Raw genomic sequence first — 23,201 nt, 5'->3', positions numbered from 1 at the left:
TCAGTGTCCTACATCAGTTAAGTTTAATTGAACATTGTGTCAGGAATAATGAGCACGTGTCACTTGTTATCACTGAATCACTGATCCATCTATCTATATATCTGTATATCTATCTATCGCTAGGCTTGACCCACCCCTGTCTCTCCTCCTCTTGTTATACTGTAGTTACATGACCCACTACACACTTTTTAAAATTATATTTACTAATAGTAAAGCTACCCTTTGTTTCTGTAACTGCTTCCTGAGGGTTTGAGTGCAGATGACAGACTGCTGTTGGTGCTGACAACAGAAACATCTCAGGCCAAAAGATCACCAGTGCCTCCAATGGGTGAAATATGTGTACTGCAATACGTTCATTCACTGTGGTCTCAAAGCAAGCAAATTAGATAAGATTAAAGTAATCTAACTTTAAATTAACAGAAGAATAAGACATTGTCAAGTAAATATTTCCAAAGCAACTGAAATAGTTTCCGGGGATTTGAGGCGTTTAATGACCCGAGGAGGAGTTTGTATTCTACAAAATAACCCTGGGTGGGCTTTTAAGGATGATTTTACATTTCTTTTAGAATTAATATCCTTAGATTTGACTATTTTCAGACGGAAGCTTTTACAGTAAATTTAACTTAATTATAACAAAGGGTTTGAAAGAGTATTTAGACAAGGGATTACATTTACAGAAAACGTGAATGAACGTGCAAATGTCACATCCAAAAATCACCTTTTGGTAAAGTATCTGCACACCCACACAGGAGGTATCACTTTTTCTGGTCGACATCGTAGTTGGAAAGATTTACAGTAGGCCTAAATGTACTCTCTTTGCTGGCATTTTATCAGAAGACAGCATAAGAAATGGTTATGCTTGCGGTTCCGACCCAGAACACAGACAACCACACGAGACTCAAGATGTTAAAAGGTGTTTTAATGAACAGTATGAACTTAGAGGGAACAATGAAGGCAGAGTCCGAGCAGGATAGCTCGAGGCTGGACCGAAGCTCGAGGAGGTCAGGCAGCGGAGAATCCAGGACTGGACCGAGACTCGAGGCCAGGCAGGCAGAGGAGAGTCCACTCTGATTCATAGAGGAATCCAAGCATGGAGGACAGAGCAGCATGGAGCTGGCAGCACAGCAGGGAACAGCAGAGAAGGCAGGAGAGCGGAATTTAGACAGAGGAACACTAGGAACAACAATTAAACTAGGAACGAGCAAAGACCACTGAGCCAAGTTACCACACAGGTAGTTGTAAGGATCTGGCGCCAATGGGGTGATCAGCCCGGGTATGTACTGCTGAGGTGAATCATGGAATGCGCTGCAGCTGTGCACACCCCTTGACCTACTTCCTCGAAGCCACGCCTCTTGCCACTTAGGTAGAGGCAAAACAAACACACAGGAACAGATTTAGAACAGCTGCCCCATAACAGAAATCTACTTAGAAATATAGGAAGTATTGGATAGAATAGAACACAATGTAATTCTGCTAAATAAAACATCACATGACCCATACGTTCACAGATGCTTTTTTTTAAACTTTATTTCAAAAGACAATTAACAGAAATTCAATCATCGCAGTACGTAAACAAATATGATACAAAAATATAAACAAATACTATATGAAAGTAAAAAAGAAAGTAATAGTCTAAACAGAGGAAAATAAAGGAAACAAAAAGAGACAGACTTTCAAGAATGTTAAAATTAAAGACAGCAGGAGCACTTAAACAAAGAGATTTGAGTGGATATCAGATACTAACATAGCTTTCTTATTGGATACCAACTTAAGAGACTCAAAGTACATAATAGTTTGAAGCACAGTGTTGAACTGGAAAATTTAGCCTTGTGGATATGGAACTTACCTAATAAAATAAAGAGATTTGCAATATTACACAACTTTCTACATTCACAGATGCTAACTGTCACCTTGTGAAATGTTATGTAAGAATAGTTGTTGTGAATGATCCAATAGCATCTTCACACATGCATATTAAGTGAGGAAAAACCTTATTTGGTCATTTCTAATCATGTATGCTTAGCATGCTTATCCATATTCTCCTCGAGCAAGATTCAATTAATGAATAAGTCATCAAAGTCTCCTGAAACTTCTTTAGTCTCCAAGTTATTTGGCTCTCCAAAATTCTACAACAATCATCACCAATAAGAATGATAAAAGCATAACAACTTAAGCTAAGCTGTACACACCCACACAGAAGAGAGGTCTAATCAGGCAGTGGAAGTGGAAACACCGCGCAGGGCCTGTAAGCTCTTCTGCTCCTCAAATAATGGAAGGCAATGAAAAAAACTTGTCCTCAAACATCTGAGCAGCTAATCATTCAATAACCTTTGGTCCTATTATTGGAGGACACCAACAGTATTCACGGTATTGAACAGTAATCAAGTATTCAGATATGTCCAACAGAAAGACGTCAATAATGGCAGCAGCGGCAACTTTGGCTGAGTTTTCTCGGTCAGCGCACACTGGGCTCAGCAGGCTCGTACAGGCTCGGAGGGTTAGAGTACATGCAGTGGGACAAGGAGGCATTTCATTGGTTCTTTCCAAGCGAACCGCGAGGCAGGGATTGGTGGACGATTTTACAAGATTATAATATTGTCTGCTAGCAGCTACATGACCATTTCAAACAATATATAGAAAGTGTATATTGGAAATAGTTACCAACCCTGCCTAAAAGTGGCTATACTACTATGTAATCTGTCATTCAATCATAACATGTCATATCATTGTTAGAAAAGTACCGCAAGTATGCAGTAATCTAATACCTTAAACACTGCTGGTTTCATTTACTATAATACAATGCATCATATTGTATAATATGCTCAGGGTTGGTTTTTTATATACTAAAAACAATGGAAATACTCAAGTAAGCATAGTAAGTGGGAAATGTACTTAGTTACTTTTATTTATTTTTTCTTAGTTACTTTCCAGCATCACAGTTCATTATCTGATACATGTAGCTTCTGCAAATTAAAGTTGAGCTTTTAACTTTAACTTTTAACCTTGTAGTCACTGTTACATTTCAAAACCAATGTGCTAAATACACAGCCAAAAGATGGCTAATATTCCCCAATCACAAGATAGTGGGCCAGCTGACCAATCAGAGCAGACTGATGGGACAGTCTCTGGACTATTGCCCTATAATCTGGTCTGGTGCCTCAAAACAAGAGCTTATCAAATTGCGCTGCTCCAAAAGAAGTAATGTGGAAAAAATGCATAGCAGGCTGTCATGGATGACAGTAGATGAAAGACTAGCTGCAGCCTGATTGTATTTTTAAAGAATATTTGTACATTATGCAAACCCAACAGCTTGTTCTCACAGCTACCAATGGTCGTCATAGTTATGATACCATGGTTATGTTTTATGTTAGGTGGGTTATGGCTGCCTATGCCCAGAACCGATGTGCTTAAAAAAAATTTTTATGTACAGAACTATAACATATTGGAACAGCTTCCCCTCACATTTAATCATAATGTGAAATACTTCAAGCTTAAAAAACAAACTAAGAGAAGCTGTTATCAGAGATTAGGTTAAAACCTGTTTCTGTCATTCCTTTCTGTTGTCTTCTTTCTTGCTTCTTCACTATATATTTTATTTCATGTTACTGTTTTGTTGTTTTTATAACATGGAAAACATGCTACTGTGCCTTTTGTTTTATAATATTTGGGATGTTTTCATTGTTCTGATATAACAATATGTATTTATAATTTCCTTTGTAATAATTGTATATTGTCTTGTGTTGGACCCCAGGAAGAATACTTTTCACTATGGTGATGACTAATGGGGATCCTTAATAAACAATAAACAATACACAATAAACTGTGTTTTTCAGGAAGGAGAGCCAAGAGCTCAGACAGTGTTTCAGGCAGAGCTGCAGCAAACATGAGTATGAGAAACATAGTATGTGTTTGAACATCAAAGCATGTAAACATATTCTACTATAATAGCGGCTCTTTAAAGAGTGCTTGTGTAGAAAATACAGTACTGAAAGAAGTGCTGCTCATCATCACTGTATTTAAAATATATACCAACCACTAGGTGGAGACAAATACCCATGATTGTTTCTGCCAGTTCTATGTAGGGATTCTTTGGAGCTGCAAACAAGATACACACACACAGACACACACACACACACACACACACACACACACACAAACACACAGACACACACACACACACACACACACACACACACACACACACACACACACACACACACACACACACACACAATGGACCTGAATTATATCTGCAATAAATAAAATGAATGAAATGTGTAATGTGAAATGCATAATGTGAAATAGGTTGCTCAGATGCATTGAGCCTTTTTCTTTAAGGAGAAGGCTGTAAATACATTAGCTGTGTCCAAAATTACTTGCTGGCATTACTTGTTAGTGGACACTACCAAATCATACAATTCTGACACTGAAATAAATTGGCAGTGCATCACCATATTATCACCATGTCAAGTTGATATGACTAACATGTCAAGTTAGCCATCCTCCATCCTCCTTCGCATCGTGTGGAGCAGTGGTTCCCAACCTGGGGTCTGGGCACCTTGTTTTGGTCTTCACCAGAAATATCTGTCTCTTTAGCTGCTAAGTATCTCCACTATGTTCACCAGCTAGACGCTAACGTTATCTCTGTCTGCTGTTTGACTGACATCTGATCCATTGTTAATATGAACATTTTGAAATAGCAAAAACAAAACTCTTTTTTATAAAAAAAGAAGAAAGAAACTCTGATAAACCCACTGTACACTACCTGCACAGCACCAAACAACAGAAAAAGTTAGACAGTGGAGCATTTAGCAGCTAAACAACCAGATATTTTCCTAAAGAATTAAACCAAAGCATATCTGAAAGGAGAGTTAATACTGGACACAAACACAACTCCAAATGAATGCTGATGTTGATCGTATCTACTAGATGTGTAAATGGGCAAGGGCCACCTCAAAATTGTTGGCTAACTAAGCACCTTTCAGCAGCATATTGCAGGCAAAGCGCATCCTGGGAATAACTGGCTGGCAGTGGAAAAGGGTTGCTGCAGAAATGTGGAGATGAGATGAGAGAGGCCTGGGAGTTTTTATTCTTCTCCAGTAACTATTTACTTTGCAGTCCATGCCTGTGACATCAGAACCTAGACTATATAAATGAATGGAGGTCGCTGCTTTAATAAATACATGTCCAGAGGAGGAGAAGAAGGGAGGGAGCGTGGACAAAGGGAGGAACACAGAAGCAGAGGTGAGGAAGATGGACAGAAGAGACACCCAGCTGGTTTGCTCTTTGCTGTTGTGTATCATCACTCAGGTATGACCTGCCAAAATGAAATATATTTATATCCTTTCTGTAAAATAATTGTTAACCAAAAAAGTAGTCTTGTCAGTTGCATCATTAATGGAATCACTTGAAGATTTTGTCACAAAATCTCAGTTCTCTGCATGGTGGCGTGGTGAACTGTGGTGTGTGAATGCTTGCTCATCTTATCACGATGATGGTTGGATGGGGGTGTCCCTGTTGTTTCCATAATTACATAGATGACGATTGTTGGAGGCAGCAATTCAAAGCAAAGGTCTGCCCATTAATCCTCATACCATGAGGGGAATCACAGCAGTAGCTATTTAGCAGTTTTAGTCTAGTTTACTTACTTCCTTACGGCTGCCTCTGTACTGAACATATAAATAAATGTATTTATTTAATTTGTGTTATTTGAAAGTATGTAGGGGCATATATTATGTTTTATGTTTTGCTTCTGATATGTGTGACCAGAAGATGTTTTGTCAAATTTGTTATGCTTGATGACAAATTGTCTTTTACTATAATGGTTAAACAGGTTAAAAGTTAATGGAGAAGGCAGCGTCCGTGATCACGCAGCCAGATTGTTTGACTGTCAGTGGTTTCACATATAGTTTAGTTATCAACCTTTCTGGTTGTCAAAGGAAATTGTCATACTGGAAATATCTGATATGGCAATATGATAGCTGAAAGTAACACCGAATGGTTTTACATGGGGCTGTCCCTCAAAAACATTCTGGGCTCTGACACATATTGTCATTTAAAACTAGAAGTCCGCCTTGAAGTTCAGCAGCCTGATCAACATGTGCAGAATGCAAAACTCCATTCTCTATGAAAATAGCTTTTTGTTCTATTCCAATTAAACAACATTAGTTGAAGAACAAATCAGTATGAGTGAATATGGATTTATTTTGAACATTAACTTTAACAACCTACCTTCTGTCACATGTATGAACCTGTGTGTAGAGCTGTATTAGGAATACAGATGACTCACACTGACTTCTACAGTAGATCATCAGTATAGCATGCAGAGACAAGATGTATCAATTTAAAGGGTTGATAGAATGGTTATATATGGTATTTCACGCTGTTCCTTAAGGTCTCCTAATAGGGTATGTAACATTGGTTGGACTGAAAATGTCCCCTTTGCTGTTTTTTTTAGCCCTAATGCTACCCTGTTAAATGGGACTTGATTGAAACGAGAGCTTTTCAGCCTTATATGAATATTTGCTGATTGGTTTGCTGGAGCTTAGCACGCACGCACGCACACACACACACACACACACACACACACACACACACACACGTTTCCCATCGTGCCCATGTCCCTCCCCCCCCCCGCCTTTTGTTCAGATTCGCCCGTTTTCAGCAGCAGTTTCAAATTGTGAGATTTGCAGAGGAAAGAGGTGTCAATGGGATTTTGAGGTTCTATATATGTCCTATTTACTCACAAACGGTCGTTTTTCAACTATGACAAAGTAAAAATCGGTTTTGCATTCTATCATCCCTTTAAGGGTCAGTTCAACCAAATCCACAACATATAAAAGAGTTGTGTGTGAGCTGAAAAAGGCAACAGCATCATCTATTTTCAGAAACAATGCCGTAGTAACTGGAGCTGTTTCTTCAGTAGAAAGCGGTTCCAGTGAGAATTGTTCACAGTGTGTGGATTACCTTTACATAATATGTGAGTTCCAAACCCACTCCAGCAATAAACAATTATTGTACTACCAGTAGAGCCAGATATTAGCTGCAGAAGCACAACAAGCTACTGAGCAACAGTATAAACAGCTGTATCTTGCAACTCTCACTGCAGGCGTGGTGCCAACAGTGTACTGGGACATGTCAGTGCCCACCCAGCATGCCACGCTGCCCTGTTGGTGTTCCTCTGATGTTAGACAGCTGCGGATGCTGCCAGGCGTGTGCTAGGCAGGAGGGCGAGGCCTGCACCGACCGGCTGCCCTGTGACAGCCACCGAGGGCTGCACTGCGACTACAGCGCCAGCTTCCCTGGAGGGCCGGGACGGTGTGTCGGTGCGAACAGATTACACACAAACTGAAACAGATTAGTTTGGATTAGAGCTACTAATACTGATAAAACTGCAACTGCTATGCTACTGCTATGCTAATTACTACTATAGCAACTGTTTCTACCTCTCATGTGTAATCATTAATAGTTTCAATTTCATTTTTCAAGCAAAAATTCCAAACATTCAAAGGTTCTAAAATGTGAGAAACTACTGCTTTTCTGAGTCTTACATAAGAGGAAATTGAATATCTTTGAATAATGTAATGACAATATGGGAGGCACAAGCTGAGGCAGCTGTCAACATTAGTACTACTACTGCACTAAAGAATTAGTAGAATGCTAACATACAGTATGTGACATCGACTAAGTCTTGATATAAATACAGGCGAACTTCAATAACCAAGCCAACAGTCAGTGTGGGTCAAAGTACCATAACAGACTGGTTTATTACGATAAGAACTCAGGGTCATAAAATAATAAAACATGTTGCACCTGTCAGCAGGCCGATGCACTGGAAGTATGCTATCGGTGGATAATCAAAACTACACACAAGATAACACCACCCCCCAACAGAAAAAAACAACCAAACTACTACCAGGGCCACAGCAAACCTTAAATAATTTCACCACTAATCAACAGGTGAACTCCCACTGCACCAGCCGCTCCTGTGATCAGAGGCCAACACGAGCTGCAGCACTAAGATGAGATAAAATCCCAATTTAGCACTATACTCGCACTACTAAATCATAAGGTAATACCATGTAAAATAAGTGTCAACAGCAACCTGCATGTAGTTTGTGAATTGAACACAGCATATGCTAATTTCAGTCCAACCACAGTTAAACACAGTTTAACATTAGAGACATTATCGTACCTTGCCACTGCCACCAATCCTGGACTGTAATGACCCTTTACAAAAGAAACAACAAATTGTTGGCAGACCCACATTTGTAATTCAATTCTTTTGTGATAAAAATCCAGCAAGTTCAAAATTTTCATACAAATACAATTCCCCTATATTACCCTAACAATCAAGTAACACTTATTAAAACACAAGACTTTGTTTGGCTAACCAATGAAGCATGTGCACAGGAGAAGCCTCTTAAAGATTCAGGTGCTCTCACATTGATTGGCCAAATTGTGCTACCAATAATGTTGCTGAAACTACTACTACTGATAGTACTGATGTTGCCCACTATACTGCAACTACTATGCTACTACTAATCAACCACTGCTATCACTATTTACGGCAACTGCTGCCACTCCTACTGTGACTAATAATTATGTCATTCATCACGATAAGAATAAGACGCATATCCTTTAGTATGTTATGAAATCAATTCTGCTGCATCCTGTTCAGTGGCAGCATTTTTAAGCAGGTAAGTGTTTTTTTCCTGTTTTCAGTTATTTGATAAAACAGACCGATGACTCCATTCCTGACTATACTGCTGCATATACCCAAGGCATTCTGCTAATGTTCTAACATATTTGACTTGATAACAGCATGTTTCCTGCACGATATTTGTCTGCACATGTTTCACATAACTCAATGCATTCTACAAGTGGTGTAGTAGTGAGCGTGGCACTTTCGCACACATAACATTCCCTCCTCTCCCCCCTCCCTTTGCTGTCCTCAGATCGGAACGAGCTGGGCTGTGAGATAAGTGGCCGGAGGCTGGAGGAGGGGCAGGTATTTCAACATTCCTGTGCCCAGCTCTGCCACTGCCTGGGGGGAGGGGTGACCTGCGTGCCCATGTGCAGCGATGATCTGCAGAGGCCCACTGAGAAGTGCACCAGCCCTCAGCTGGTGCGACTTCCAGGGCGCTGCTGCAAAGAGTGGGTGTGTGATGGCCTGGACAACAGCATTTCTTCAAATCCATCAGCAGGTAATGGGTTTGATGATCGACAAAACCAAACAAAGACAGCTTGAAATATATTTCAACAGTAGTTAGATTATTAGAATCATAACTGCAACAAGTCTGGCTGGCACTCTTATGAAAGAGTAAAAGCATCAAATAGCCTATAACTACTTTTAAGACTGCAGAGCCATTTGCGTCCCATCTCTACCAGCTCTTGAGAAAAACAGTGGATTGGATGATTTTCAGCTATTTCCTGTCAGGCATTCAAATCTGCTTTTAAATTCAGGTCAGCAGGTGTTTGGACACATGGACCCACAGAATGTTTCAGGTTGGGTTGTGAAGAAATAAACAGATTTCAATACCAAAGAGGTGTCAGGAAGATCAAACATCTGTGCGAAACACCTGCAAGCACTATTTTTAGCAAACTGACCTCACTCGAGCAGCAGTTTACAACATTTCAGACTACATATGTGCAAAATATTCTAGCTCATGAGCTCTCATCAAAGCTGCCCACATCAAACAACTTTCAGCTTGTTGCACACAGCAAATATATTCCCCTTCGGTGTATCTTTCCAGCAGAGCATACGCGTCAGGACTACGGGGGTGGGCTGTCTGGCCCATCGCTTGGCTCAATCTCCAACTGTATCGTGTGGACCTCAGACTGGAGCCCCTGCTCCCACAGCTGTGGCCCAGGTGTCTCCACCCGCACCACAAACAGGAACTGGGCTTGTCGCCTGCAGACTGAGACCAGACTGTGCCAGATCAGACCGTGCCGGACTCTGCAGCTGGGGCTCCCAAGACTGCAGCCGGTCAGTACATAAATCATACACATTATTCAGTTCCAGTCACAGTTCCAGTTATCAAATACATACATGTAAATACAAGTAAATTTCCCTCCAAGAACATGTACTGTATATCATTTACAAATGCTTTTGGTGATGTACTGGAAATACGGTAAAGTACTGTATCTAAAAGAATCAATAACTATCTGCCCTCAGGAGCATTTGATAAATGAGTGCCCCTAGCGATGGCAGTAAATGCGATCACAGGAGCGTTTTCCATCCTCATATCTAAATGTAACGGTTGCGGTTTAAAACAACATGACGTAATTGCGCACGTGACATAGAATTTGACGTAATTTTGTTTGTTTTGTAAAGTTATATTCTCAAATTTTCTGTTTAGTTTTATTTTCAGTGAGTGTTTGGCTGTGTCTCAAACCGCCTACTTGCACACTTCAAACACTTAGTTTTAAGTATATAGTGTAGATAACGCAAAACGTCAGTGCAATGAAAGTACCCGGATGACCCCCTAAAAACGGTCAAAAAGTTCAGTGTGGAATGATGGACATAACGCGCACTAAATGGGCGCCATCTTGACTACGCAGCGGAAAGGGGAGGGACCAGGGACGTCGACCGGCAGCTGATTGGACGAACACGCCACATGGGTCTGGCTTCTCCCAGATTTCACAACAGAGCATAATGGTGGCTCGTTCAGAATACAATCTCGTATTTTACGAAAATAATTAACCGAAACGTGTTTCTGAAAACATTTTAAGCGAGAAATAGGCCATGCAGTTGCTAAATCTGTCTTCATTTCAGATCAACAAATAGAAATAGATTTTCGTCAGATTTTCAGAGGCGGCGGGGCGAGCCGACCGCTCGTCATTTCCGGTAAGTGTTTTAACATAAGTGTTCCGTTTGGGACAACACTAACCATCCAAAGTGGTTAGTGTTTGAGACGCAGCCAGCGTTTGACCTATCCACCACCCAAACCTGTCTCATTATGTGGAGTTTGGTGCTCTTATACTTTGTCACCTATTTCCTGCTTTGATCCCATCATAACTACTACAGCCACTAGAGCCACCAATAACGTAATTAATTCAATTCAATTGAATTTTATTTATAGTATCAAATCATAACAAGAGTTATCTTGAGACACTTTTCAGATTGATGAGTAGGTCTAGACCACACTCTATAGTTTACAAAGCCCCAACAATTCTAGTAATTCCCCCTCCGGGGCGACCTCTAGCTCACCCAGTGAGAGCGTTCGCCCCATGTTGGCTGAGTCCTGCAGCGGCGCAGGGTTTGAATCTGACCTGCTGCCCTTTGCTGCGCGTCATTCACCATCTCTCTCCCCCTTTCATATCTATCCACTTTTAATTAAAGGGAAAAGCCTAAAAAAAATAATCTTTAAAAAAATTCTAATAATTCCCCCAACATTTAGTGCGACAGTGGCAAGGAAAAACTCCCTTTTAGGAAGAAACCTCGGCAGACCCAGGCTCTTGGTAGGCGGTGTCTGACGGTACCGGTTGGGGATGTGATGAACAGTGGAAATAATAGTCACAATAAAGATAAGGGAACAGTGACTACAAATGGTAGTCGTAGTAGTTCATGTCATACCAGGGCACTGCAGGGCGTTACAGGATGTAGCGTGGCACAGCAGAGCATAGCTGGATGTAGCAGGACGCAGCAGGGTTCAGCAGGATGCAGCAGGACACTGCAGGGCACCACAGAATGTAGCAGGGTGTATCAGAGAGTGCAGCAGGACCATGGCGACAGCTGCAACCAAGATCGTGGTGCCATCCTAATCCAAGGAAATATGCTGAGCGAAGAAAAAAATAACATAAGGACTCCGGGGCGTAAACTCCCCAGAACTAGGTTTGTAACAAGCATTTCTGGGACAAGGATGCCCACAAATAAAAACAAATGGGAAGAGAGAGGAGAGAGCAGCTCAGTGTGTCAAAGGAAGGAAGGAAGTCCCCCGGCAGTTTAGAACTATAACAGTATAACTAAGAGAGACAGGTTAAGGTCGGGCTAGAACTCTCCCCAACTGGATCGGGCTGTACTGGCTTGCCTCTCTCTACTTTTATTATATAATTGATTATATGGTAGATGAGTCTGACGACTATGAAGAGAAGCAGGTGGGGCAGGCTAGGCGGATGCTGCAACTCCTCACTCCCTAACTAGCTTTATCAAAGAGGAGGGTTTTCAGTTTATTCTTAAATGTGGTGAAGGTGTCTCCCCCCCCGGGGAGCTGGTTCCACAGGAGAGGAACCTGATAGCTGAAAGCTCTGGCTCCCATCCTACTCTTAGAGACTCTGGGAACCACAAGTAGCTCTGAATTCTGGGAGCGTAGTGCTCTAGTGGGACAATAAGGTACTAGGAGCTCTTCTAGATATGATGGTGCTAGACCATTTAGAGCTTTGTAGGTCAGGAGAAGGATTTTAAATTCAATCCTGGATTCTACAGGAAGCCAATGCAGAGAACCTAATACAGGAGAAATATGATCTCTTTTCTTAGTTCTTGCCAGATGCCATCCAGGCTAGTTCGGAGGTGTTTGGGGCCCAGCACAGTAACCTTTGTTTGATTTTAACATCAGAAAATTGTAAGTCATCCAGGCTTTTATATCTTTAATGCATGCTTGAAGTTTAGCTAACTGACTGGTTTTGTCTGGCTTGATTGACAGGTATAATTGGGTGTCATCTGCATAACAGTGAGTGTTTCCTAATAATATTGCCTAGAGAAAGCATATATAAGGAGAATAGAATAGGTCCAAGCAATGAGCCTTGAGGAACGCCATGGTTAATTTTAGCATACTTGGAGGATTTATCATTAACATTAACAAATTGAGATCTATCAGAGAAATAGGACTTAAACCAGCTTATTATGACTCCTTTAATGCCAACTAAATGTTCCAATCTCTGTAACAGGATGGTATGGTCAATAGCGTCGAATGCAGAACTAAGATCTAATAAGACAAGTATGGAGGCAAGTCCTTTTTCTGCAGCAGTTAGAAGGTTGTTAGTAATTTTCAACAATGCCGTCTCTGTGCTATGATGCTTTCTAAATCCTGACTGAAAGTCCTCAAATAAATTATTGCTATGTAGAAAATCACATAACTGATTAGCGACTACCTTCTCAAGGATCTTGGAGAGAAAGGGAAGGTTAGATATAGGTCTATAGTTGGCTAAGACTTCAGGATCGAGGGTGGGTTTTTTCAGAAGAGGTTTTCTCTTTAAATACTTTAAATGACTGCGGTACATAACCTGTTAATAAAGACATATTGATCATATCTAGTAATGAAGTGTTAACCACGGTAACGCTTCTTTAAGTAACCTCATTGGGATGGGGTCTAAGAGACAGGTAGATGGCTTAGCTGAAGAGACCTTTAACATAATTGTTGAAGGTCTATAGGATAAAAGCAGTCTAAGTATATGTCAGAAATTAAATAAATTGAAAATTATTTTCTTCTATTAGTGATGAGTAATAGTCTGATCTGGCATTTCTGAGGGCCTTCCTATCGGTTTTCAGACTGTCTTGCCAATCTAAACGAGATTCTTCCAGTCTGGTGGAACGCCATTTCAAGTTTTCGCGAGATTTGTTTTAATTTGAGGTGCTAGTTTCTTTGCTTCATCATCCTCTTTTTGAGGGGAGCAACAGAGTCTAAAGTCGTCCGTAGGCAGGCCGTAGCACCTTCTACAAATGTATCAATTTTGGAGGGACTAAAGTTAACATAAAGGTCCTCTGTTATATTAAGGCCTGACAATGAGCTAAATGCAGTTGGAATATCTTCCTTAAATTTAGCTATAGCACTGTTAGATAGGCATCTAGCGTAGAAGCTTTTATCTAATTTCGTATAGTATAGTCGGGTAGTAAGAATTCAAAAGTTATTAAAAAATGGTCTGATAATACAGGATTCTGCGGAAATATTATTAAATCCTCAATTTCAATGCCATATGCCAGCACAAGGCCGAGGGTGTGGTTAACAGTGTGTGGCCTTATGCACATTCTGACTAAAACCAATTGAATCTAATAATGACTTGAGTACTAAGGCAACATCCACATGGATATTAAAATCACCTACAATAAGTACTTTGTCTGATTTAAGGACTACACATGATAAAAACTGAGAATTCAGATAAAAATTCAGAATACACACCTGGAGCTCAGTAAATAACAACAAATATAATTGGCTGTAATGTTTTCCGTGTTGGATGTTGAAGATTAAGAAAAAGGATTTCAAACGAGCTGGACCGATCATATTGAAATGTATCAATAAATAAGGTATTTGCTGTATTACTGTGTTGTAAAGTGCCATGTAATCAATGACAAAATGATGCCGTGTGACAGAAAAACGGTTACTGAGTATAACTCTTTATGTGACATTGTATGATTTACAATTGCTCGCGAACGTATCATCTGGGTTCACGTGTTGTGATGGAAGTTAGAGTAACTAGAGTGGTAAAGGTTTTATGATGCCACTGACAGGCGACTACACGAAACATCCATGTCAGAAGTAAAATTACAGATTTCTCTGGGTTAGAAAATTTTTAGAAACATTTGGGTTAGTGTAAGTATACAACTCAACAAAATATATAACATAGGTATAGTCTTTTTTTGACATTTTAATGCAGAGATGTTACATATTGTATCTTTAATGACAGAATTCACAGCAGATCTTTTCTACAGCAGACATTTTGACTTATACTGTGGCTTTTTCAGAAAAAAAATTGGTAACACTTTATTTGAAGGGGTGTTCATAAGACTAACATGACACTGTCATTATTATGACATGACATCTGTCATGAACATGAAGGAGTCATTTTGAGTGTTCATGATTATGAGACTTTTAATGCAAAGTTAGCATTGTCCGAGATGTCTTTCTCATGACAACTTGACTTAAGCGAAGACAACAATCTCTGTGTTATGACAACTTGACATTAAGCAAGACAATACAACTTGTCGATGTCTTTGTAATGACAACTTGACATTAACCTAGACAACCTTCATAAATATGTCATGACAGGCCCAGTTATAAAACTTTAATGAACTATTTAGCTTCATGTGTTAACATTAGGATTTAATAATATTTGGCATTAAAGGAATCGCACTTAGCTGGTTTAAGTCCTATTTCTCTGAGCGATCCCAATTTGTTAACATTAATGATAAACCCTCCAAGCACGCTAAAGTTAGCCATGGCGTTCCTCAAGGCTCAGTGCTTGGACCAATTCTATTTTCCTTATATATGCTTCCTCTAGGCTTTCACTGTTACGCAGACGACACACAATTATATCTGTCAATTAAGCCAGACGAAAGTGGGCAGTTAGCTAAACTTCAAGCGTGTTTTAAAGATATAAAATCCTGGATGAAACACAATTTACTGATGTTAAACTCAAACAAAACTGAAGTTATTGTGATGGGACCAACGCACCTCCGAACTTCATTATCTAAAGATATAGCTACTCTGGATGGTATTGCCCTGGCCTCCAGCACTACTGTCAGAAATTTAGGAGTTATTTTTGATCAGGATATATCCTTCAACGCCCACTTAAAACAAACCTCAAGAACAGCCTTTTTCCATCTTCGTAACATTGCCAAAATTAGGAATATCCTGTCTCAAAATGATGCTGAAATACTAGTCCATGCATTCGTTACTTCTAGACTAGACTACTGTAATTCCTTACTATCAGGTTGCTCAAATAAGTCCCTTAAGACTCTCCAGCTGATCCAGAATGCTGCAGCACGTGTTCTGACGAGAACTAAGAGAAGAGATCATATTTATCCTGTATTTGCTTCTCTGCACTGGCTTCCTGTAAAATCTAGGATCGAATTTAAAATCCTCCTCCTGACCTACAAAGCTCTAAATGGTCAAGCACCATCATATCTAGAAGAGCTCCTAGTACCTTATTGTCCTAGTAGAGCACTACACTCCCAGAATGCAGAGCTACTTGTGGTTCCTAGAGTCTCTAAAAGTAGACTGGGGGCCAGAGCCTTCAGCTACCAGGCTCCTCTCCTGTGGAACCAGCTCCCAGTCTGGGTTTGGGGGGCAGACACCTTAACCACATTTAAGAATAAACTGAAAACCCTCCTCTTTGATAAAGCTTATAGTTAGGGAGTGAGGAGTTGCAGCATCCGCCTAGCCTGGCCCACCTGCTTCTCTTCGTAGTCATCAGTTTTATTTATCATATAATCAATAATATAGCGAGAGTAGAGGGAGGCAGGCCAGTACAGCCCGATCCGGTTGGGGAGAGTTCTAGCCCGACCAGGCACCTCTCTTTAACCTGCCTCTCTTAGTTATGCTATTATAATTCTAGATTGCCGGGTAAGTTCCTTCCTTCCTGTCCCAGAAATGCTTGTTACTAACCTAGCTCTGGGGAGTTTCCTTATGTTTCTATGCTCTGCGATTCTCTGCAATTCCCGGCTGCATCCTGCTGCGTCCTGCTGCGTCCTGCTGCGTCCGCCGCATCCGACATGACATGAACTTCCACGATGACCTTCGAAGTCACTATTCCATTATCTTTATTGTGACTATTATGTGCCACTGTTCATCACACCCCCAACCGGCCCGTCAGACACCGCCTACCAAGAGTCTGGGTCTGCCGAGGTTTCTTCCTAAAAGGGAGTTTTTCCTTGCCACTGTCGCAATAGCCACTGCTAATGCCTGCTCTTGAGGGAATTACTGTAATTGTTGGGGTTTTGGAATTTATAGAGTGTGGTCTAGACCTACTCTATCTGTAAAGTGTCTCGAGATAACTCTGTTATGATTTCTGACTATAAATAAAATTGAATTGAATTGAACTGAATTAAAATGTCATTAAGAGGTTGGTTTTTAAATTGGCTGTCATGAGAGCATTATAATTGTGTCATGAATATTTTTCCTTGACCTCAAGTAAAGTGAAATAATTTGAACATGTCATGAAGTTTGATTTAATCATCAAATGCTTATATGATGATGTCATGAATAATATCCATAACCTCAAGTAAAGTACCCAGGGCCCTCATGTGAAGATGAGCCCATAGAGAATGCTTAAAGTTTTGAATGAATCCCAGAATACATCTTTTTGTTATATCACTATATATGTGCCTCAGATAACGTAATAACACAAGTACACATCCTATGAAGTAAACCACCAGGCCTAGACTTATTACAATAATGAAAAGTGACATTGTAGAATACTGCATCCTTACCAACACATTATATTTCCTGTTACAAATGTGCCATAACCGAAGATAATCATGGTCCCAAATTTTGATATTAAAACATGCACCAACCTACAAATGACTACACATCACTGGACATGTAACAAGAGTAACTCCGTACTTACTACAGTTTTGCCTGTCCCTGTATATTTCAGGGTTCAGGGGTGTGCGAGAGCAGCTACAGATCACCTGTGTCCATTCAGCTGGAACAACAGGGCTGCTGGAGCATCCGAGCCTACCGTCCTAGGTTCTGTGCCTTGACCTGTCCGGAGGGACGCTGCTGCAGCCCCTCACACACCAGGACAGTGCAGATGTTTTTCCGTTGCCCCCAGGGCGGTCTAAGCCAGCAGCAGGTGATGATGATTGAGTCCTGCTCCTGCAGCATCTCTAACTGCCGCCCGTCCCCAGCCACAGCTGCCCGGAGTGTCCTGCCATGGCTGTGAGCATGCATGGGCAGGTCCCATCTGTGAGGAAAGTGACAAGTACACACATGATAGTTGAGCCATTGTTTCAAAATTATGGAAATATTACAATCAGGATGGGATACTTGACACTGGCCAATAGCTGTTGAGAATAGAGTATCCAGCAAAATGGGCACTCACATTCGAAACTATGTACTAAGATGTATGCAGTAATCTGTATCCAGAGTTAAAACAAGCTAAAGTTAACCTCATTCACATTGCCACATTTGTTTACTTTCTATGCTCCTACAAATTCTCATATCACCACATCTTACCATTTGAATCCCATCCACTCTTTGACAAATTCAGATTTGTACTGAGATTAAAAACATGTCCACCCTTGCACTAGGGACACACGCTTAAGTGCCAGTCATAGTCTGGGGAAAACATGTCCTCAGTGATAATAGCACCAACGGGTTCATTTTGAAGCCTGCAGTTTGAGTTTAGTCAGACATACACATGGCACAGTGAATCCTTAAGCTTAACTGTATCTGTGGATGGCTACCTTAGTGGCCACCTTACTATAGGCTAATTTATCTTTGCTGATAATATGTTGGATTCATGTTAATGTACAGTATATTTTCAGACATTTTCATGTTTGAAAAAGAAAATCAAAAAATTATGAAATAATAATTTGGTTCCCCCCCTGCAGTAACTACCCCTGTTAAAGCTCTCTGTTATAGATTATCTTTGGCTACAAGGACCAGGATTTCTGTCAATCTGCTCTCATTGTTCTTTCCGCAATGAACAGATGTGTATCTCAGTAAACTGAAACTGAAATGCAAGAACTGAATCTGAATTGTGAGACCTCAATATGGAAGTATAGAGAGAGTTGAATTTTCAGTTTCAAGTTTATTAGAATTCAGTTCCAAACTAAATTCAATTTCAAATTATGCGATTCAGATTCAGTTTTTCAATGCAATTATTCAAATTAAACAATTCAGATTCCATTCATAATGGCACATATTTCTGCCCATAACATTAGCTTTAATATCTCCTCATCTACAAGCATGTACACACACAAATGTGCTCTGGATTGTTTCATCAGCCCCTTCACCACAGTCAGAGTTATCACAGAGCCAACATCTGCACATTTGAGTAAGCCAGAGGTTGGACAAAATGCACAGATAGCTGCACACTGATTTGGGAGTTTGAGGATGGAGTTATATAAAACTGGGCCAACCTATTACTCACAATATGCATATTTTAAATCATACAAATTCACATATGTTAGTGCACTTTTTCAAATCTGGGTACGTACTACAGTACTAATTTGCAAATGTATTTTCAATTTCTTTCAAATAAGATCAGATTTGATTAACAAAAAAAGCTGTGGTAAATAAAAGAATTGCTGTTTGTTTAATCAAGAACACATGGCTAAAGTGATGAATAAATGTTTCATAAAACTGACTTGATTCTTGGTTTTATAAATTAATATCATAGTAGAATGGAATTTGGTTGGGCCTATTTGATTTCAATGTTGGTACACAATCGACTTTGTTGTGAAAAGTTATAAATGCTTCAACCTGCAGGACCATTAACAAATCCGTGAATATTTTAATATTTTTGTCATTGTCATTTGTAGCCTTCAACAGTTAGCTGTTATAAAAGTAGGCATTATGTAAATCATTTCACTGGAATAAATCCTTTGAGTTGTTATTGTAAAGGTCTGTGATGTTGACTTGTTATTGTTGTTTTCCATGTCGTCTGCATGGCTCTTCGTGTGTATCATGCCTTGGAAGTGGGCGGGTTTTTTGCTTTCGTATTCACTTCAGTTTGGCTTTGCGCGACTCACACACGTAGTTCCCATTTCCCATGTTTGGTCTTAGCGAGCCAGCTACATGCGGTTTTTATTTTAGTTAAACGGCCACATTGAATGAAAGAGAGGTTTAAAACCAGACCAACAAACCAAGACATGTCTGGAAATATCACGCACGGAGCATGCGAGAGCATCAACCTGAACTTTACGCACTCCTTCCTGCCGGCGGGGTTCATCACTGTGTTCGTCGTCGGGACGCTGTCCAATGTCTGGGGGCTCAGGAGCGTGTGCACCAGCTGGAAAAAATCGGAAGCATTAACATCTTCATGTTCAACCTGGGGGTTGCGGACCTGCTGTACCTGTTCACCCTGCCGTTTCTCGTGCACTATTACGCAAGCAACAGCCGCTGGCAGTTCGGCCAGCCTTTCTGCAAAGTGACCCGCTTCTGCTTCAACCTCAACCTGTACGGCAGCATCGGCTTCCTCACCTGCATCAGCGTCTACAGGTACCTGGGCATCGTGCATCCCATGAAGGTGATGGGGAAAATCACCAGCTGCCACTCGCTGGCCATCAGCGCCCTGGTCTGGCTTCTCGTCATTATCCAGATCCTCCCTGATATGTTCTTCGACAAGAATGATCTCAAATCATCCCCAGACTCGTGCTACGACACCACCTCGAACGAGCTGATCCAAAGATACCTGCCGTATAGCATCGGCTGGTCCGTCACAGGGTTTGCCATACCGTTGCTTATCATTTTGCTCTGTTATGGACACATCGTTGTGGTTCTTGCCAGAAAAGCCAACGTCAACCCTCTGCTGAAGCAGCGGTGTTTGAAATTGGTCGTGATTCTGGTGATTCTGTTCTCCGTCTGTTTCATCCCCTACCACGTCTTTCGAAATGTTAACCTGAAAACCAGGATTTTGAAACAGAGTGGGATTTGCCACGCCAGTTTCGACGACATCTACATTGCGCATCAGGTCGGCCGATTCCTGGCTTGTCTAAACAGCGTAATAAACCCGCTGATTTATATAGTTGGGAATGATGATTTCCTTATGAAGCTTCAGCACCTCAGCAGGCGGGCCCGGCTGTCGCTGGCCGGCCTGTCAGGCGCAGTCCTTTACCGTAGACCGATGGACGCGGACGCGGACGCGGATTCACCGTCAGAGACTCGCGGTAACTGATGAATGGATAAGACGCACAATCGTTTCACCCGAGATACACTTCCGTCCCTGCGTATCATGCACCGCCAGAACTTCCACATTTCCCGGAACAATGTAGCCTACAATAATGACGGATGATTTGCAAGATAATAATACAATTATCTAGCAGTGCCATACGTCTGGAGGATTTTTTTTGTTTCTGCTGAACATTATTACAAAAGACAGAACTTGTTATTTCCAGCTGAAGCTCATGTTAGCATCTCATATAGTGCTCTGATTTATTGCATCAGAATTGTACCAAGGTGCTGTTCATGTTTTTGCACTGTGTATTACTGTGATTGTGTGCTTAAAAAAGCGGATCTGTCCTGTGATTGCTTTCCTACTGTGCAGTGCAAGAAAAGTCCATGTATTGTGCCTAAGCACTGTCATAGCCTATATAGCACTATGCACTGTTACTGCTGAAGCATGGTTTGTGTTGTCCATGTTTAACTCAGATTCAATCCTTAAAGGCTTTTGAACAGAGGCATGTTTAACTGTCAGTGGCCATTCCACAGCTTTCAATTTTGCACATTTGTTTAGTGGAAATTCCCATGAGTTCAACAAAGAACTATAAGTGATGTAAGTGCTGGGATCTCAAGTCTCAAGGTGGAAGAAATACTCAAAACCTCAAATATGTTGCGTAAAAAGTCCTGTATGTTTAAATGTGTAATAAAATGTGAATAAAAGTTTAGTAATAATAATAAGTATTATCAACAAAGTTTACTAAAATATCATGAATTAAAGTAATTATTATGCATAATGTCACCTGTGATATATTATTATATACTATATTACTATTGGGACATTTTTACTGATGAATTACCATGTAAGGTGAAACTAATAGTATGATAATTTTGGAGGCTGTAGTTTGTGCTGCTGTTGTCTTATACAGAGGTGTTTCTGTTATTTTGTCCACCACATTTATATCAGTGAAGGTAGGCTAACACAGCCCTCCCTGTATAAATGTCTTTTCCTGGCTAGTTCTGGTTTAGCGATTGGCTAACTTGAATGGGAATTTAATGATTTAATTGTGCAGCTCTTCTAGACTTACCAAATGTTATCTGACAGAATGGTCGAAAAAATTTAAACACTGATTTACATATGTTTTTTTCTATAAGTAAGTCCATAGGAAAAAGTATTTTTGGGCCAGAGGGCATCACGTGAAAGGCCGGGTGTTGCAATTGCACTGTTTGTCCGCTATGTTCAATTTGCTTCAAAGCCCAGCAAACTTCCTGTGTGTGTTTGTGTGTGTGTGTGTGTGTGTGTGTGTGTGTGTGTTTGTGTGTGTGTGTATGTGTGTGTGTGTGTGTGTGTGTGTGTGTGTTACTAACGATAATTTTCATTATCGCTTAATGTGCTGATTTTTTTGTTGTTTTATCGGTAATCATGTTATTTATTACACATCCGAAAACAGTGAAATATGTCTGTCACTGTGTTTCCTAAAGCTTAAATATACAATATGAAATATTGTTACTAACGATCATTTTCATTATCGCTTAATGTGCAGATGTTGTTGTTTAATCGATAATCATTTTATTTATTACACATCCGAAACAGTGAAATATTTCTGTCACTGTGTTTCCTGAAGCTTAAATATACAATATGAAATTTCTTATAATATAATAATATAATATATATATAATATAATATTTCTGTATTGAAATGTCTAAAAATGACGTTAATGCAATTATCTAATCAACCAATCACATGGCAGCTGCTTTAATGCATTTAGGGGCGTTGTCCAGGTCTAGACAATCTCCTGAACTCCAAACTGAATGTCAGAATGGGAACGAAAGGTGATCTAAGCAACTTTTAGCGTGGCATGGTTGTTGGTGCCAGACGGGCTGGTTTGAGTATTTCACAATCTGCTCAGTTACTGGTATTCTCACCCACAACCATTTCTAGGGATTACAAAGAATGGTCTGAAAAAGAAAAACATCCAGTATGCGGCAGTCCTGTGGGCAAAAATGCCTTGTTGATGCTAGAGGTCAGAGGAGAATGGGCCGACTGATTCCAGCTGATAGAAGATCAACTTTGACTCAAATAACCACTCGTTACAACCGAGGTACGCAGCAAAGCATTTGTGAAGCCACAACACAAACAAACCTGAGGCAGATGGGCTACACCAGCAGAAGACCCACCGGGTACCACTCATTTCCACTAAAAATAGGAAAATGAGGCTACAATTTGCACGAGCACACCAAAATTGGACAGTTGAAGACTGTAAAAATGTTGCCTGCTCTGATGAGTCTCGATTTCTGTTGAGAAATTCAGATGGTAGAATCAGAATTTGGCGTAAACAGAATGAGAACATGGATCCGTCATGCCTTGTTACCACTGTGCAGGCTGGTGGCGGTGATGTAATGGTGTGGGGGATGTTTTCTTGGCACACTTTAGGCACCTTAGTACCAATTGGGCATCGTTTAAATGCCACAGCCTACCTGAGCATTGTTTCTGACCATGTCCATCCCTTTATGACCATCATGTACCCATCCTCTGATGGCTACTTCCAGCAGGATAATGCACCATTTCACAAAGCTCGAATCATTTCAAATTGGTTTCTTGAACATGACAATGAGTTCACTGTACTAAAATGGCCCACAGTCACCAGATCTCAACCCAAT

At 40.5% G+C, this 23,201-nt stretch overlaps 1 protein-coding gene, 1 long non-coding RNA gene and 1 pseudogene across 2 annotated transcripts; 2 read left to right on the top strand and 1 right to left on the bottom strand.

Moving 5' to 3' along the window:
- Positions 1–898: 898 nt before the first annotated feature.
- On the bottom strand, positions 899–4,136 carry LOC120556868. The gene is made up of 3 exons (XR_005638902.1): positions 2,190–4,136; positions 1,226–1,358; positions 899–1,113 (listed from the first exon to the last, which is right to left on the bottom strand). It is a non-coding gene; the product is annotated as an uncharacterized LOC120556868 (long non-coding RNA).
- A 1,021-nt stretch (positions 4,137–5,157) lies between these two features.
- LOC120557096 (CCN family member 2-like) lies at positions 5,158–19,285 on the top strand. Its single transcript, XM_039797133.1, has 5 exons — positions 5,158–5,310; positions 7,109–7,325; positions 8,958–9,206; positions 9,756–9,988; positions 17,314–19,285. Exons 1-5 carry the CDS (start codon positions 5,158–5,160, stop codon positions 17,599–17,601), a joined length of 1,140 nt encoding a protein of 379 aa, XP_039653067.1. The 3' UTR covers positions 17,602–19,285.
- A 151-nt stretch (positions 19,286–19,436) lies between these two features.
- Positions 19,437–21,807, top strand: LOC120558001 (annotated as a pseudogene).
- The last annotated feature ends 1,394 nt before the right edge of the window (positions 21,808–23,201 follow it).

The sequence above is a fragment of the Perca fluviatilis genome, chromosome 4, assembly GCF_010015445.1.
Source record: "Perca fluviatilis chromosome 4, GENO_Pfluv_1.0, whole genome shotgun sequence".
Taxonomy (NCBI): Eukaryota; Metazoa; Chordata; class Actinopteri; order Perciformes; family Percidae; genus Perca; species Perca fluviatilis.
This window is presented reverse-complemented; position numbering and strand designations above follow the sequence as displayed.